We start from the raw sequence: 15,345 nt of genomic DNA, 5'->3' as shown, positions 1-15,345 counted from the left end.
AATAAGAGATAACAGTTTTGTAGCGCCGTCTTTTTTCTGCATGACCATATAAAGAACTTTAAAATTGCTTGGTAACTGTAGCTTTTGTGAGCGTTTCAAGACTTCATGTTTTTTGCTCACTTTTGCTCGAAGATGACCTCAGTTTGACCTCAATAAGTCCTAGCCTAAGGTGACCTAAGACTTGAAATTTGGTGTGAAGGTGTCAAATTGATGCTCGGGAAGGTACTGAAAATTTGGCGGCCCTGCGCGCCGCCGTTTTCTCGCAATTTAGGAAAAAGCACAGGGGGGCAAATTGCCCCCCAACGAGGCGAAGGTTAATGCAGAAAAAAAAGGAACCATAATCCTTATCCATCAGCACAAACGAAGAATTTAGTGCTTTTCATCGGTAGTCTTGATATGTAAAGAATACCGCAATCCATCCCAGACTTTCTGGCGAGTGGCAACACAAAATAGATAATCAGCCATTTATTTTCTTGTGATTCGCATATCATCTTACCACTGAGGTCATGGACTCGCGTGCATAAATACACAAATAAATGCGTCCCCCGACTGCTTCGGACAAACTCAAGCCACACTGAAGTAGAATGCACTTTGTCGATACATTATCGACGAAACGATATCACAATCATCACGTGAATAGTGCAACGGATCATCAATTGCCACATCGATTGCCATGGTATACCTATTATGCGCCTCAGGACTAGCAGTACAAAACGTGGACGACGCCGGGCGGTGCCACCCACGCAACAAACGCCTTCGCACAGCATGGAGAGCGGCAGTTCCCGATGGAATGCGCACCGTTTCAGTGCTGGAACGACAGTGGAAATAATACTGGCGGAATGACTCTCCTCGACTTCCCTCAGCCTCAAATGTCATGCACTGATAAGCGCCGTATGACAATACAATGCGGCAATAAAGGTGACGCCACACGGACATATGATAATACATCAAACGCACGCACATACCAAGCTGACAACAGAGAAGTCCACATACGTGCTGACTTTCACAAGGATATAATCTCGGATGTAGGAAGACGATCACAATAGCGTGTTGACCCGTTCAGCAACGAATCAGTAAGGCAGCTTGACATCTGCACCGTCGGAACACAGTGACGGTGTGATCCTCAAAGGCTGGGACAAGGCACACTGCTGCATATACCCGTGTAGCAGGGACGCAGAAAGACTGATAAAGTGGTAACCACCCGGACCGGGTGAAGGTTTTGGTCAGCCATACCAGAAGACAGGTTTCCATTTTGATTGCTTAACAGTGACCACCTCGCATACTTTCGGCATTGGGTCGTCCGAGTCGTTCACATGACAAACCGCAGCGCACATATCGATCACTCCGAAACTGAGCTGCCTTTACCTACCACCGGACGACAGGCTCCACCCCGTCCCGACCGGTGACCGCATCTAGGACCCGTACTGCGGCCTCTGCGGTCCGCCGTCCTCCTCGTCTGGCGTGGTGGCGATGCTGCCTCTCAGCAGGGTGCTCACAAACCCTGAGCTGACTCCCAGGAGGCGACACGGTGCCGCCCCGTTCCGTGCCGGCCCAAACGGCGCCAGAGAGCCCGGCAGCGTGCTCGGCAGCGGCAGCGGCGGCGGCGGCGGCCGGCGGCGCACCACGCCGTCCCGCTCTGACTCGACACAGGCGGTGAGCTGCTGCAGTCTGGCGAGCAGGTGCCGCTCGTGCGCCTGCTGTGCTGGCCGGCCGGCGCGCGGGCAGTGCAGCAGCGGCGACCACCGACAGTAGGCCAGCGTCCACAGCTCCAGCTGCGCCACACAGGCGGCCACCGGCAGCGGCGCCGGCCGCTCCGCCGCGCCCAGCACGGCGCGCGCCGCGTACAGCGGACTGACGAACAGATCCCGGTACTCGGAGGGGAACTGCTGCTCCCACTGCCAGACGGGCCGGCGGGGCAGCGCGCGACGAGAGGACACTTCCTGGAACGGCCGGAGGGACACCAATCCGTCAGTGCTATGCCGCTTCTCGACGTACAGGGTGTAACGAAATTATCCGGACATATATTTTTTCGCCATATCTGCTCGCACAGTTTCTCTTTTAATGTCAGAAGCTGGAAAATTGGATGAATGCATACCTCTGGTATCTGCTCTCAACTCAGCAGTGACCTGACCTTGCGAAATGACTCTTGCTCTGAGTAAGAGTCGAGTCGCCGACGGGTTCATTTGATAGTTTTCGTTTAAAGCAGTGGAGAGAAAGAAGTACAGTCTCTCGTTTCGTAGTAAGGCTACGTGTTGGTGGCATGGTGGCATGAGCCAGAAGCTGGTCTGTCAGCAGCTGGACATCAGCAGCAGCCAGTAGCACATCTGCCTGAGGCGTAATAAGCTGGGACTTGGTGGCAGACTCAGCCCGGCCTCGATCGCAAAAGGCGCCCTTTGCCAAGTGGTGAGGAGAGTTGTCAAGATAGCGACAAGGAAACGGCACCAATTAATCCGCATACTGACTCGAATTCTTACCAAGGCAGATAATAAGAGGTCCCACATCATGATTCACCGTTACCCGCCCTTTAGCTTGGTTTTACTGCCCTTCAAACTGGAAAAGACAATGAAATTGACGGGAAAACAACCAGTCCACCACCTTTGGCTTCAGGCCAGGGCGTGTCCACTGGTCGAAGGAAGACACGAATGAGGTGACCTGGTCGGATGGGAAGCTGTTCGAGCTGCGATACCCGTTGAACCGTCAATTCGGCCATGTGTGGGCTGCCAGCAGCTCGAATGTGCCGGCCGTCGCCGGCGTCAAACATCCGGCCAAAATTAAGACCTGGAGCATGTTCAGCTGCTGTGTAATATTCAAGCTGTTCATGACGACACAGAAAACCACTATCAGTGACGAGTATTACCGGCGCAACATCCTGGCTAGCGATAGGTTGGAGCCACTCAACCACACGGCACAGGATGGCTCGGTTTCTGTGCGTGTACCGATGCCTGATTCAAGCCGCGCAGTCTTCATACGGGGCGGCGCACCACCTTCAAGTCCCTAGCAGAATGAGAAGTGATGCCGAGAGGACCTTTTTGTTCTTCTAGGCTAAAGGGCTATGGCTTGGAAATAGTTTCCATGCGATTCCATCGATATATTATGGACTATTGTCCATCAGGAGATGAATGAGGGGACACCCGCCACCAGCGCCGCCCAACTGCGGGCACAGGTTAGTAAGGCGCTACTCTATATGAAACCCACTGTGCTGGAAAATCCAGTGGCTGGAATGCTCCAAAAATGTGTACCTGCGCTCTTATGAAAGGTGGCTATATAATAATTCAAAAGGGAAAATATCAGAATGTCTTGCTTCTTAATTACAGCGCGAAGAAAGATGTCCGGATAATTTCGTTACACCCTGTAAGTGTTCGAGCGCTGAGCATGGTGTGGCGGATCATACCACGTGCAACACCACATGCTAGCGTAAATGTGATAGCTGAGCGTACTCAGCTCAGGCAACTGTATGAACTCAATATGCAGGTGGAAGAAGACAGCATATTATCTTGGCGTCCACTGATGACCGATAAATAATTCGAAAATCATTCTTCACACACATCTGCCAAACTGAATTATTGTAATGTCAAATATTTCCCCAGTACGACTTCACTATCCTATTTCATTCATTCCAGTTGCACCCTCCACCGCCCACTATGCCTCACCTTTCCTTCGAGGGCGAACACGCGCTGTTTCTGCGAGTTGAAGAGGAATGTATCGAACACGGGAACGAAGAGCGAGTCCCAGAGACAGACCAGGTAGGTGGCGGTGAACTCGAACTGATCTGGGTGTTGGATCACCAGCTGGTGAACGCAGTCGAGAAACAGCAGAAACACTGGCGACTGAAAACACAGAACAGAGAATAGTCACAGCTGGTGAACACAGAACACAGCTGGTGGACGCAGTCGAGGAACAACAGAAACACCAGCGACTGGGAACACAAAACACAGCAGAGTGAGCACAAAACACAGTACGAGTAGTGGACGCAGACCAGAGACAGCAAAACACCGGCGACTGGGGACAGAGCACACAGCTGGTGAACGCAGTCCAAGAACGGCAGAAATACTGGAGACTGTGAACACAGAACACAGCAGTCTGGTGAACACAGAATACACAGCTGATGAACGCATTCGAGAAACAGAAGAAATACAGGCGACTGGAGAGAACGGGGCATGTACATACAAACAAATGACGAGCTTATCCACTGAACGGTCTGAAAACGTATCAGAAGCCAACAGTCTTCACACGTCTTGAGACAAGCATTACTCACTAGTTACTGGCAACGAGTGAGCTGGTCGAATCATCAAACATCTTTGCAATGAACATCAATCCAATAATACTATAGCCACCCTCACAGAACATTGAACCAGCAGAACCAGCAAGGGACAACATTGGAAAACTCTACCCGCACTTCGTCTCCACCCAACGACGTTAGAGCCGAGAGCCCATCCGGCACCCTCCCCCTCCCTTCCCACCTTCCTGCCGCCGTCCGTCGCGTACAGCAGGCCCAGGCTCTCCCTCCCCCCTCCTGCCGCCGCCGGGCGCGTACAGCAGGCCCAGCCTCTCCCCCTCCCCCCACCCACCTTCCTGCCGCCGTCGGGGGCGTACAGCAGGCCCAGCCTCTCCCTCTCCCCCTCCCTACCCACCTTCCTGCCACCGTCGGGCGCGTACAGCAGGCCCAGCCTCTCCTGGAAGGGGTGTCCCAGCACCCCCCACTCCCTCTGCACCAGGCGCTCGAACCCGGACCGAGAGCGGGTCGCCGGGTCGAGCAGCAGCTGCGCCAGACACGACACCAGAGCGGTCAGGTCGCGGCCGCCAGACTCTGCGGGCACAGAGGCATGGTCAGGTGAGGTCAGGCCACAGACACAACAGGCAGATAAGGTACTACAGCAATAACAGGATCATACATCAAACCAATACAAATAGCTATTGCCTTTCGTAGCTTTCCAGGACGTCTGGAAAATCATGTTTAGAGCAGTGCATAGGTACAGCCCACCGGTAAAGTAATGTGCGGTTTTACCAATCTCAACACACATGGCTCTGACTGACGATTTTTAAATACGAAGTGATCCAGGAGTAGACAACAAAAGATAAACTTTCATCTTCAAGGATGACGACACATGTAACTTGTAAGCTACATTCCAAGTTTCACTTTAGTCTGGCAAATCGTTCCTATCCTAAGATACAAAAGCAAAGCATTACCAGACTGAAACCGCAGATGTACGGTTCTCCAGGGTATTAGTCGTTGGTCGCTCGGCGAGCGGGAGGGCAACCAGTTCCGCCCCTGTATCGCGTGACCCCTTGCTCCGCCCAGTTACGCACGAGCGTACTCCACGCCGCGTAGTAGCGTGGGGAGGGGAGGGTTAGGATGGTGGCATGTGTAGAGGCTAGAACCGGTTTCCACCGCCATGCCACCGCCCAGCGACATGGAGCGGGGTCAGTGACCAGGGCGCAGGGAAAAGTCAGAGGTCAGCTATAACGTAGAGCTTTGTGTCTCCCTCCCCTCCGCGTGTAACGACGCACGACAGCGGCCGGCCGCCGATCAGGCTTGACATGTCAAGGTCACCCGCAGTCAACGGGCTCAGAGGGTTGGTCGAGTGCGCGTCCGTGGCTGACGACAGTCTCGACCATGTGCTATGGTGCCGATAGCTAGGCTACTGGCTAGCGTGGGTAATAAGTTTTTGTTCAGTGCATATCGCTGCTGGGGTGTGTCATCTTGATATGATGCCTTGTAACGTGTATGATACGCTTAAAACCTCGCTGGCAGTGGCCGAAAGGAGAGGGGGGGGGGGGGGGGGCGGGGAGGCGGGTGCCGCCTCCACATGTTTATTTTTGTTGATAGCTGCGAAAGCTGAAATTTGGCAAGCCTGACCTTTGATTCAAGCTGAATTTGTATGACAGCAGCTGTATTTTCACCCTCGCCCATATTGGTGTTTTGCCAGCGTCTATCGTTAAGGGGGGAGGAGGGTCCGTTGGACCCCTTTTCCGTTCAGCCTCTGATCGAGCTTGAGCTTCGCGGAAAAAGAGCGTGTTGCCCGTGACGAGAGGAGGCCGATAATACCCAATTTTAAGGTCCTAGGTCATTGGTTGACAGGTCAATAAAACTCAAAAGTCGGGGAATCTGGACCTGTTAGAGCTTCGTAAAGCGAAGCTGTTATAGGGTTTCGCGGGGTGCTGATCACGAATTTCAAGTTAGTTAGCTTTGATTACAGATGATGTTTTCGTGCATTTAGGCCAGGTCGGGTCAGGTCAGGTCAGGTCACATGTTACGAGGGAACCAAAACTACTTCTGAAATGTTCAAACGGTTTCTAAATGCGAAATAACTCCAAAATCTACCCTAGAAACACGTAGAACTCGCAAGAGTGAACAAAGGTCATCAAAGGTCAGTGACCTGACTGACCTTCACGTGACCTTGATACCCACATGGGATCAACATCCTTTCACCTGTTTGATCGCTTAAAGCCACAAAAAGACAATAAAACGCGCTCTACTCGAAATACGCCAAAACGCGATTCCGGCCAACCTGGTCTCGGAAAACAGGTCACAAGTCAAAGGTCTTTTGAGTCAGGGTCATATAAATTATAGGGTAGGCGTAATATTGATTAGATCAAGGGTACTGAAAGTTTCGTCGCAATCAACCGCTTTTTGCGCGAGTTATTTGCGAAAAAACTGAGGGTAGGAGGTCTGTTCGACACCCTCCTACAAGTGCAAAGGTTAACCCTCGCCGGCACAGGCCATTTTGCGTCCTTCGACGGCACAAGGGGGGGGGGGGGTTGGTACGACCCCCCCCCTCGCGTTTGGCCCCTGATCGAGCTAGAGCTTCGCGGAAAAACGAGCGTGTTGCCCGTCACGAGAGGAAGCCGATGATACCCAATTTTAAGGTCCTATGTCATCGGGTGACCTTCCAGGTCAGGTCAATGACCCGAAAACCGGGAAAGTCGGGACCTGTTGGAAAGTCGTAAAGTGTGGCTGCTATGTGGTTTTCCGGGGTGCTGTTCACGAATATCGTGTTATGTTAGTTTTGATCAGAGATGATGTCTTTAAGCATTTAGACCAGGTCGGGTCAGGTCAGGTCAGGTCAACCGGTAGGGGTTGTGACGGGTATTCGTAATACGTGTCAACCGCCTCTGACAGCTTCGTAACATGTTACGAAGGCACCAAAACTACTTCGTAAATGCTCAAATGGCTGCTAAATTCGAATTCAGCTCCAAAAACTAGCCTAGAAACATGTAAAACTCGAAAAAGTGAACCGAGGTCACCCGAGGTCACCAAAGGTCAGTGACCTGACCTGACCTTCAGGTGACATTGACACCCACTCTAATGTATGAGAGCAACATCAAATCACATGTTTGAACGTTTGAAACCACGAAAAGCTTGCAAACGCGCGGCTAATGCGAGCCGACATACGCCGAATCGCGATTCCGGCCAAACATGGTCTCGGAAAAGAGGTCACAGGTCAAAGGTCATCTGGGTCAGGGTCATGAAATTTTCAGGGTAGGTGTAAAATTGATCAATGCGAGAGTACTGAAAGTTTCGTCACAATCGGCCGCTTTTTACGCGAGGTATTCGCGAAAAAACCTTAAGGAGGGCTGCATCATCCCCCCCCCCCCCCCCCCCCTGTGCCGGCGAGGGTTAAGGCAGGCCGTTGACCAATGACGTCAAAAGTGAACCTCTGTAAGGTCCCAAAATGTCGCGACGTCGCAGCACCCTTAGTGCCAGGGGACTTTTCAACGGGGAAGGAAGCTTATATGATCTAGTACTATCTCCCAGAGGCCTCACAACTTGTATGTAGCTATCTCGTATTTTTCTTAAGAGTCACCTGAAGTCAGGTCGGTCACGCAACCTCACGATTATTAATCAATTGGGAAATATGAAAGCTGTTATTTTGGCGCCGGGAGCCATCTAAAGCTGTCTCAAGCGCATTAATTCGCGATTTTATACAATCTTTGCAAGCCCCAGCATTCAATTTTCCATTCTTAAAGTTAGGCAACTTAATTTATAACGTCACTAAGGTCACAGGAGTTTTCACCAAAAAGTCCCGATCAAATTGACCTAGCGAGTCGGGAAGCCACCAGTGGACTTGTGAGGACCTACCGAATCGAAGAAGCTATATGACCTCCTTGGGCCAGCTTCGTGGCCTGAGTGGCTCTGCCCTGACCATGACCTGATGTGAACACCTTAAATTGACCTCAACAAAAACAAAGCGTATACTATTCGACGCGCTTGAGCATGCAAAACTCGATGGTGCCATTATCTTCGCTCTGTAACCACTTAAGTGGTGAAGTTGTTTACCAAAAACCGATCCCGCGACTTGGAGCCCTTATACTGACCTCAGAGTTTATCCGTTGACTTGAGACATTCAACTCGGGTACCAGCTGCTGCATTTCATACGACGCACGCGCTCAGTTTTATCCGCAAGGCGCTAGCTCAATTAGGGGCAAAAAGATGGAGAGGGGTCGTAATCGCCCCCCCCCCTCGGCCGGGGTATATGCAGAAACCCCAAAATTCCGTTGAGGGTTAAGCACTGAAGTGATATTATGATGCGAGAAGGTATAGGTCAAAACAAGTATGCACACGAGCGGGTGTGAATAAAACTGTGTTCGAGGTATGCCTTTTTTATTATACATTCGATTTGCTTTAGTTATTGGTAAGAACAGATACAACCAAGAAGAGCGCCCCTGAAGAAAAGGTGGCGCACCGGACGGGTGCGATTTTAAGGTCAAAGGTCAGTCGGGGACCTCTAAGTTCGGATCAAGCGCTGCATGTTAGGGGTAAAAAATGGGGGCAAAAAAGCATCCCGATTTTGGCAGCATCGTCATGCCTTGTCATGGCACTCATCCACTCCCTCGGCCGAAATATTATTTCCTTTTTGTATGAGTTCTGGCATAATCCCGCACATTATGCTGCATGTTGTTTGCCATGAAAAAACAATGCATGTTCAGCTACGTTCTACGCTACGCACTAACCTAACCGCCATTCCATCATCCACCACTAGCCAACAACCCGTTCTGTGCCCCTTCTACCCCACACGAATCAGCCGAGATACTAGTCAGTCGGGCTAGCGCTATCCTATCCTCCCTTCCTGACTGCACAGCGCTAAAACCCAGAGCCGAGACTTCCCGAGGGCGACCTCTGACCCCACGCGGTCCGAAGGGTCGGCCGATGCCTAAGGGCGCGCCGCGCGCCGGCCACCCGGATAGCCTCTGCCGAGTCTCCCTTTCATACACCGTTTACTACGCGCTCGATTCATTCATGATTCTGTGTTTCCGCGTTCCTCTCGTTAGATGGCTCTACTGATGTCATAGGCGATCCCAGGAAGATTGCGGCCAGAATACCCCAAACGGCAGAAAATGAGGTTTTTGGTGAATATCTCGGAAAGTATTTGGCATACAACGATGCAATTTCACAGTCTCGTGGTAAATGTGCATACACATAATTCGGGTTGATACTTATGCATTTGAACATTATATAGGAGCAGATATGTCCGAAAAAGCAAAACCAACAAGACTTTTACTGGAGAACCGTACTTCTGCGTTGGACTGCAGTACTTGTGTACATAGTAAAGCGTCGTGACACATTTAGTACACCCCATATCTAGAATGCTTTAAAGCATTCTAGATTGAAAATTTTCAACCACATCTCTCGGCGGCGCCGGGCCGTACCTTTGAGCACACAGGCGGCGCCCTCCTCGGTGATGACGTTCACACAGCTGCCGGCGGCCTTCAGACAGCGGGAGACGAACCGCATCCAGTGGGTGGCTCCGAGCTGGCTCAGAAAGCGGTCGTCGCTCAGCTCGAACGCCTGCACGCTGTCTGCCGGGCGGCGGAGCGGGCGGTGTTATATGACAGTGTCAACGAACAGAATGGGGCAGCAGTAAAACAATAAAGATCAGACAAAGAGCAGCCGGATAGCGGAAGCAGTCATGGCCAGAGCAGTGGTAGATCAGTCATACAGTGTATATCAGTGTATATATGGCGATTAGAATATGACAAAAGTTTAGCGGGGTTGCGTGCAAATCATGTAAGTGAATGTAGATATGCTGTGTTTTTGGCAGCAAACCTAACAGAATACCTACACACAGCACCACTCATCAGTTCTAGATTCATATCAAAACCCATATTCCAGACAGAAGTAAGGATTATATATTCCGACCCGTCTTATCGGCAGCCTACCACCGTCCGCTCCACGCGACCCGCCCGTCCGTCGGCGCCCGCCTCACCCGGAGCACAGAGCTGCCGCAGTTTACAGTAGCTCTCCTGAATGCCTTCGATGGTAGGACATTCTGCGCCCACATTGAGCACCTCAGGCTCCTTCTGGAACGGGTGGCACGCGCGGATACCATCCAGCACACGACGCTCCTCCGTGCTGGAAACGACAGACGCCGAGCGGTGATAGAGGGGACAGAGGGGCGACCCGCGGGCCGGCGGGGATCAGACTGGATAAGGATGAGACTGCATAGGTGCCGCTAGTGACAAGCGAGGCTACAGAGATGTCGCAGTGCAAGGCGCAGGCCAGCGGGTCAATGGACACTGTCAAGTTGTTTAAGGTCTCTTGAAATGAAATCAACGACATGACACGGCGGAAAGAAGCGCAGCTTCAAGCTGATAAAGTATTTTACTGAGCATTGCCCACCCAGGATAGCCATTCCAATGTCCTACTCCCACCCACCTCTGGCGGAACTCTGGGTGTGTGTAGGCCGACCGGACGATGGCGGCGCCGGCCGCGTTACCCCAGCACCAGACGGGCGGCCGGCGCTCCTTGAAGTGGCTGCTAGCGGCGACCAGGTCGGTGTCGAACACCCCCTTCGGCACGACCAGAACCTGCGGCAGGCTGAGGGTCGGGAGCGCGCCGGGGGTCAGATACCGGGGGAAGTGGGGGAGGGGAGGGAGACTAAAGAGATATTTAGTATTTATCTCTCTGCGGCACATCTGATAAACCTCACCTACCTATGGCACATCACCAAGCTACTGCACATCTGGTACAGGTCTCGCGGGTTTTAGCGGTAGGTTTTGCACCTAGAAAAATTAGTGTACTTCAGGCTATATCTTCGTCGTCTTAAGCTTTAAAGTGTTGAAGATGCGATCGACTTGTTGGGTAACAAGCCGGCCATGATCGTGTAAAATGGCTTCATCGTAGATCGATTAGGTTCTGAGATATAGCCGGAAATGTAAAAGTGCAAAACCTACCGCTTAATCTCGCTAGAGCCGTACATCCTACCACCCACCCGAGGCTCACCCGATACACCCCACCACCCCCTGCCAGCGCCGCGTCACCTACCTGCGGCACATCTGGTACATCTCGTTGGCGTGGCTGACCCGCCAGCCGATGGTGCCCGTCCTCTCCAGCTCGGCCTGCCAGTAGTCGGCCGTGTCCAGCTCCCCGAACGGAGGCGGCGACACCGGCTCCGCACTGTGGAGGAAGACTGATGATGGCAGGATACAGATAAATATACGACAGTGAAAGAAAGAAGGCACCCAATGAAGTATGTGATCGTTGGTAGATTGCAGAAGAGCTCTCACTTAACAACAGTCACACTGTGCCACATACATTTTAAGGATCAACAAACAGCTGACTACCCACTACTCTGGTCGACATCTTTACATTTTTTTCGTGACCTGTCCCCATCTTCCACCCCACTGCCAGACGCAAGAGATCATACAGCGGTCCAGCCACCAGCCATGCGGATCGCAAAACATACCAGACCGTAATACGCCGATCGGTCTCATGCTACCCACGCTAACGACTACGACCGGATCACTGCAACCAAGTGGAGCGCTCGAACTGCCAGACCACTGCCCCTTAGGACAAAACTGAACCCAACAGACTGCTCAAGGCTAAACGGACTGCTGAACCACCCTGAACCAGACCGCTGCACCCGAGTGGACCATTGGACCCGACGGACCACCGCACACACGCGGACGACTGTACCTACCGGTAGTGGAAGGCGAACAGCTGCCCGACGGCCACCGGCTGGCAGTGGAACAGCAGCGCGTTCGTCACGTCCACGCTCTCGTTGACGCCGGACAGTCGGTAGCTGAAGGTGAACAGACGGAAGTCCTGGCCCGCGGAAGACAGGTGAGGTTAGGTAGGAGACTAGGGTGGGCCGCTGGTTGAAAACCAGCAAAAGATAAGAAGGCGTAAGATCGCTGACATAATATTGGGAGACAAAGTACTATGAAAATAATAAAAATAATCACTTGAAACACTTCTTCAGACTCATGATGTTCAAATCCTATAAAAAAACGCGTTAAAATCTTTATCATCTTAATGAACAATCCTCGTCGATATTCATCTAGCATCAGCGCATCAGCGTTCGCACACAGCAACCCCAGCATGAAAGACTACGTCGAGGCAAAAAAAAAAGCAGGAAGGCCACTGAAATCTCCGGCGCTGCAGACCCACCTTACAGCGTATCTGGATGCCCTTGATCTTGCCGGAGACGGTGGAGTGGGGCGGCAGCGGCCGGGTCTTGCCGCCGGAGGAGAGCAGCTGGTGGACAGTGTCGACGTTGGCCAGGGTGATCTCGTGCTCGCCCAACAGCAGACTGCGCGGCGACTGAGGGAAGAGAAACGGGTGTGATAGCGGCGGGCCAGAGAGCAAGACTGAGTGGGCGAGAATATCCTGTCCTCCCCATCCTCAGGACAAACCCACCCGCGTCCTCCCTCACGCTCCCTTCACAGGCTGGCGGTCACCCCCATCTGACAACTGGTGGATGAGGCTGGGTCTATTGCAGGACCCGTTAGAATCTTCCCCGGGCTGACCGTTAAGGAGGCGGGTATTTAGACGGTCCCAACAGGACGAGCCGGTCCCGCTGGGACAGTCTCGTCTCCGCAGATCACTGTCGTTTTCCCGCACAGTACTTATCCCGTAGCTCTGCAATGGTCTTTTTAGGCGAAAAGAGCAGGGCTAAAAAAATTAAAGAGTGGGTGAACAAGGCGGAGAGAGAGAGAGAGAGAGAGAGAGAGAGAAAGAGAGAGAGAGAGAGAGAGAGAGAGAGAGGGAGGGAGGGAGGGAGGGAGGGAGGGAGGGAAGGAAGGAGGGAGGGAGAGAAGAAGAGAGAGAGAGAGAGAGAGAGAGAGAGAGAGAGAGGGAGGGAGAGAAGAAGAGAGAGAGAGAGGGGAGAAAAGAAAGAGGAAAGAGGGGAAAGGACAGAGGAGAGGGAAAAAGGGACAGAGGTGAGAGAGGAGAGGGAAAAGGGCCAGAGGTGGGAGAAAGGAGAAAGTAGAGAGGGCAGAGGAGAGAGATGTCCCGAGACATGCCATGGTTAGGAATGACATCCTTGTTAACTTTCAGGAGGTTTGTGATTGCATTTGCATGTACACTCATTCTGAAAGGTAAGTTTGAAAAGAAATAACTAAAATTCTCATTAACGGGACACAGAGCACGACCATTAAGAGGCTGAGGAGATAATGAATAATCCCCCTTGTTCAATTCAATATCCTTCACCACTCCCTCAGCTTCATTCATTTCCCTTACAGGGATACAGCCCTGACCATTGACCCTTCCTCCTCCAACAGTAATTATGCACTGTCCACTGACCGTCCTCTCTCCATTGGTGCTGCTGCTGTCAACAAAGGCCAGCTTGAAGTTTGTGACCACCAGGCGGCCTCGGATGCCCTCTGCCTGCTCGGCCAGTGGGAGGTAGAGCAGCACATCGTTGGCAGTTGCCCTCACCTCCTCTCCTGGCAGGAGTGTTGGCAATGGCAACGAGTCCACCTGTTGGACAGCAGCAGGTGGGGGGGGGGGGGGGGCAATGGGAGAGGTTAGCCTTCTGGAATGCATCTTTTCCCTCGATCTCAATTATCCTCAGTAAATACACAAATCTGTCCAAGGAAGCTCTCATGATAATTGCTTGACTGGCTGTCCACTACCAAGATGCATCAACAAGACTTGGTGATTTCCTTGAAACGAACAAACTACAAACATTGACGGAATGTTCTTATAGAGCAAAAACAAATAATTGATTTCTTATTATACAGGTGAAAGTGTACACATACAGCCTTAAGAAATGCTTAATTTTATTAATGCCACTTACTCCATCAGTAACATATTCACTCAAATCAATATAACTTCTGAAGCTTTTCATTTCAACCGACAACTTCAACTTATGATGTTATGCAAACGGTATTGTTAATTACATGTGTCTTACTGGGAACATATTATACATGTCAAGTGACTTAAATAATTTTTAGTTAATCAATGAACAACCTTCCACGAAATATTTCCATAACAATAAACCCCGCGAAACACTACCCCCTCCACAGTGAATTCCAACATTTGTTTACATTTCTCTGGAATTAGCAGGCATTTATTGCGCACATGTTACATAAGTCTGTTCACCGCTTTCCGCTGTCAATGTGTTTGTCAAATCAAAATCGACCGGAAGGCGAAGGTAGGGTGTGGTCAAGATTCTTATAGATAACTGTGGTCATGATTACTAATAAATTGGGCTACAAATGAAAAGAAACGCAGCCGATAAACGGCAATATGAATGTTACCATTATGAGCCATAGGGGACAGAGTCGCTGAATGGGTGCTTTGACGTCGAGCTAAAGCTCAAGAAGTTTACCGTGACGTCATAACCCTTCCCATCTATTGGGCCTATTGGGAATGGGAATGCAGCCAAGGCCCTATATACCGATGCAGCCACCTAGCGCACCATGGTCACCGCAAAGAGTGGGCGGTATATAGGGCATTGGAGTGGGCCATGGGCATCCTCCGTTCCGTCGTTTCTCCTCAGGACACTGAAATCCTTCTTCTCCACGCCGCAACCCCCACTCCGAGCTGGACAGGCACCATATCTCATACCGGTTGCTGATGCTCCCTTGGAGCAGCACCGCTGTTCCCGAGGGAGCGCACCCCGTAGCCTGGTGCAGAGATCGTGCTTTGGGGGGGGGGGGGGGTCGGCCTGTCCATTCGGACGGGCTCAGCCCCGGCGACTCTAGGGTGTCCCACCCAGACCAATATCTCCCCTATTCCTATCATCCTTCCCGGGCTCTGAAATGGTCTTGTCAGACCGAAAGGGCCTCACCCAACAAAACAAAAAGCCATGGGCATGAGTCCATCGAAGGCAATGCGTGGAAATAAATGGACATCCCGATCCGACATTCGCTAAGCACATCCGATCCGATGAGCTACTCACCTTTACACGTTCAGCATTAGTATTCGTCCGGCATTTGTTGACGGTAAATGAATTCTTCCGCATCAAAGCTTTGCCAATCATCTGGGATAACCTCTGTGCTCACTGCAACACTAAGCTACCGAATATCACCGTCGTCACTGGCCACAGCACACCCTGCCGCACCCGCTCACCGCCCGTCCACGCCGCCTGACTGGCAGCGCCGCGCGGCGCCGACCAG

General features: G+C 51.8%; 1 protein-coding gene across 1 annotated transcript; it reads right to left on the bottom strand.

Annotated features, from left to right (window-relative positions):
* Positions 1-452: 452 nt before the first annotated feature.
* Positions 453-14,271, bottom strand: LOC122378750 (myotubularin-related protein 10-B-like). Its single transcript, XM_043360212.1, has 11 exons — positions 14,022-14,271; positions 13,526-13,702; positions 12,389-12,541; positions 11,919-12,043; positions 11,264-11,395; positions 10,655-10,816; positions 10,206-10,351; positions 9,649-9,798; positions 4,632-4,807; positions 3,651-3,827; positions 453-1,940 (listed from the first exon to the last, which is right to left on the bottom strand). Exons 1-11 carry the CDS (start codon positions 14,070-14,072, stop codon positions 1,413-1,415), a joined length of 1,977 nt encoding a protein of 658 aa, XP_043216147.1. The 5' UTR covers positions 14,073-14,271; the 3' UTR covers positions 453-1,412.
* Between the last annotated feature and the right edge of the window lie 1,074 nt (positions 14,272-15,345).

This window comes from Amphibalanus amphitrite, unplaced genomic scaffold, assembly GCF_019059575.1.
Source record: "Amphibalanus amphitrite isolate SeventyFive unplaced genomic scaffold, NRLGWU_Aamphi_draft 000064F_arrow, whole genome shotgun sequence".
Taxonomy (NCBI): Eukaryota; Metazoa; Arthropoda; class Thecostraca; order Balanomorpha; family Balanidae; genus Amphibalanus; species Amphibalanus amphitrite.
Note: the sequence above shows the minus strand (reverse complement) of the source record. Positions and strands in the feature narration are given on the sequence as shown.

What these genes read in the sequence shown, in the direction of transcription:
- LOC122378750 (XM_043360212.1), bottom strand. Translation starts at nt 14,072, where the DNA reads ATGAAAAGCTTCAGAAGTTATATTGATTTGAGTGAATATGTTACTGAT. An exon ending in GTGAATATGTTACTGATGGA is followed by an intron (nt 13,703 to 14,021) that starts GTAAGTGGCATT and finishes GCTGTCCAACAG; the next exon opens with GTGGACTCGTTGCCATTGCC. An exon ending in GCGGCAGCTCTGTGCTCCGG is followed by an intron (nt 9,799 to 10,205) that starts GTGAGGCGGGCG and finishes GCCGCCCGGCAG; the next exon opens with ACAGCGTGCAGGCGTTCGAG.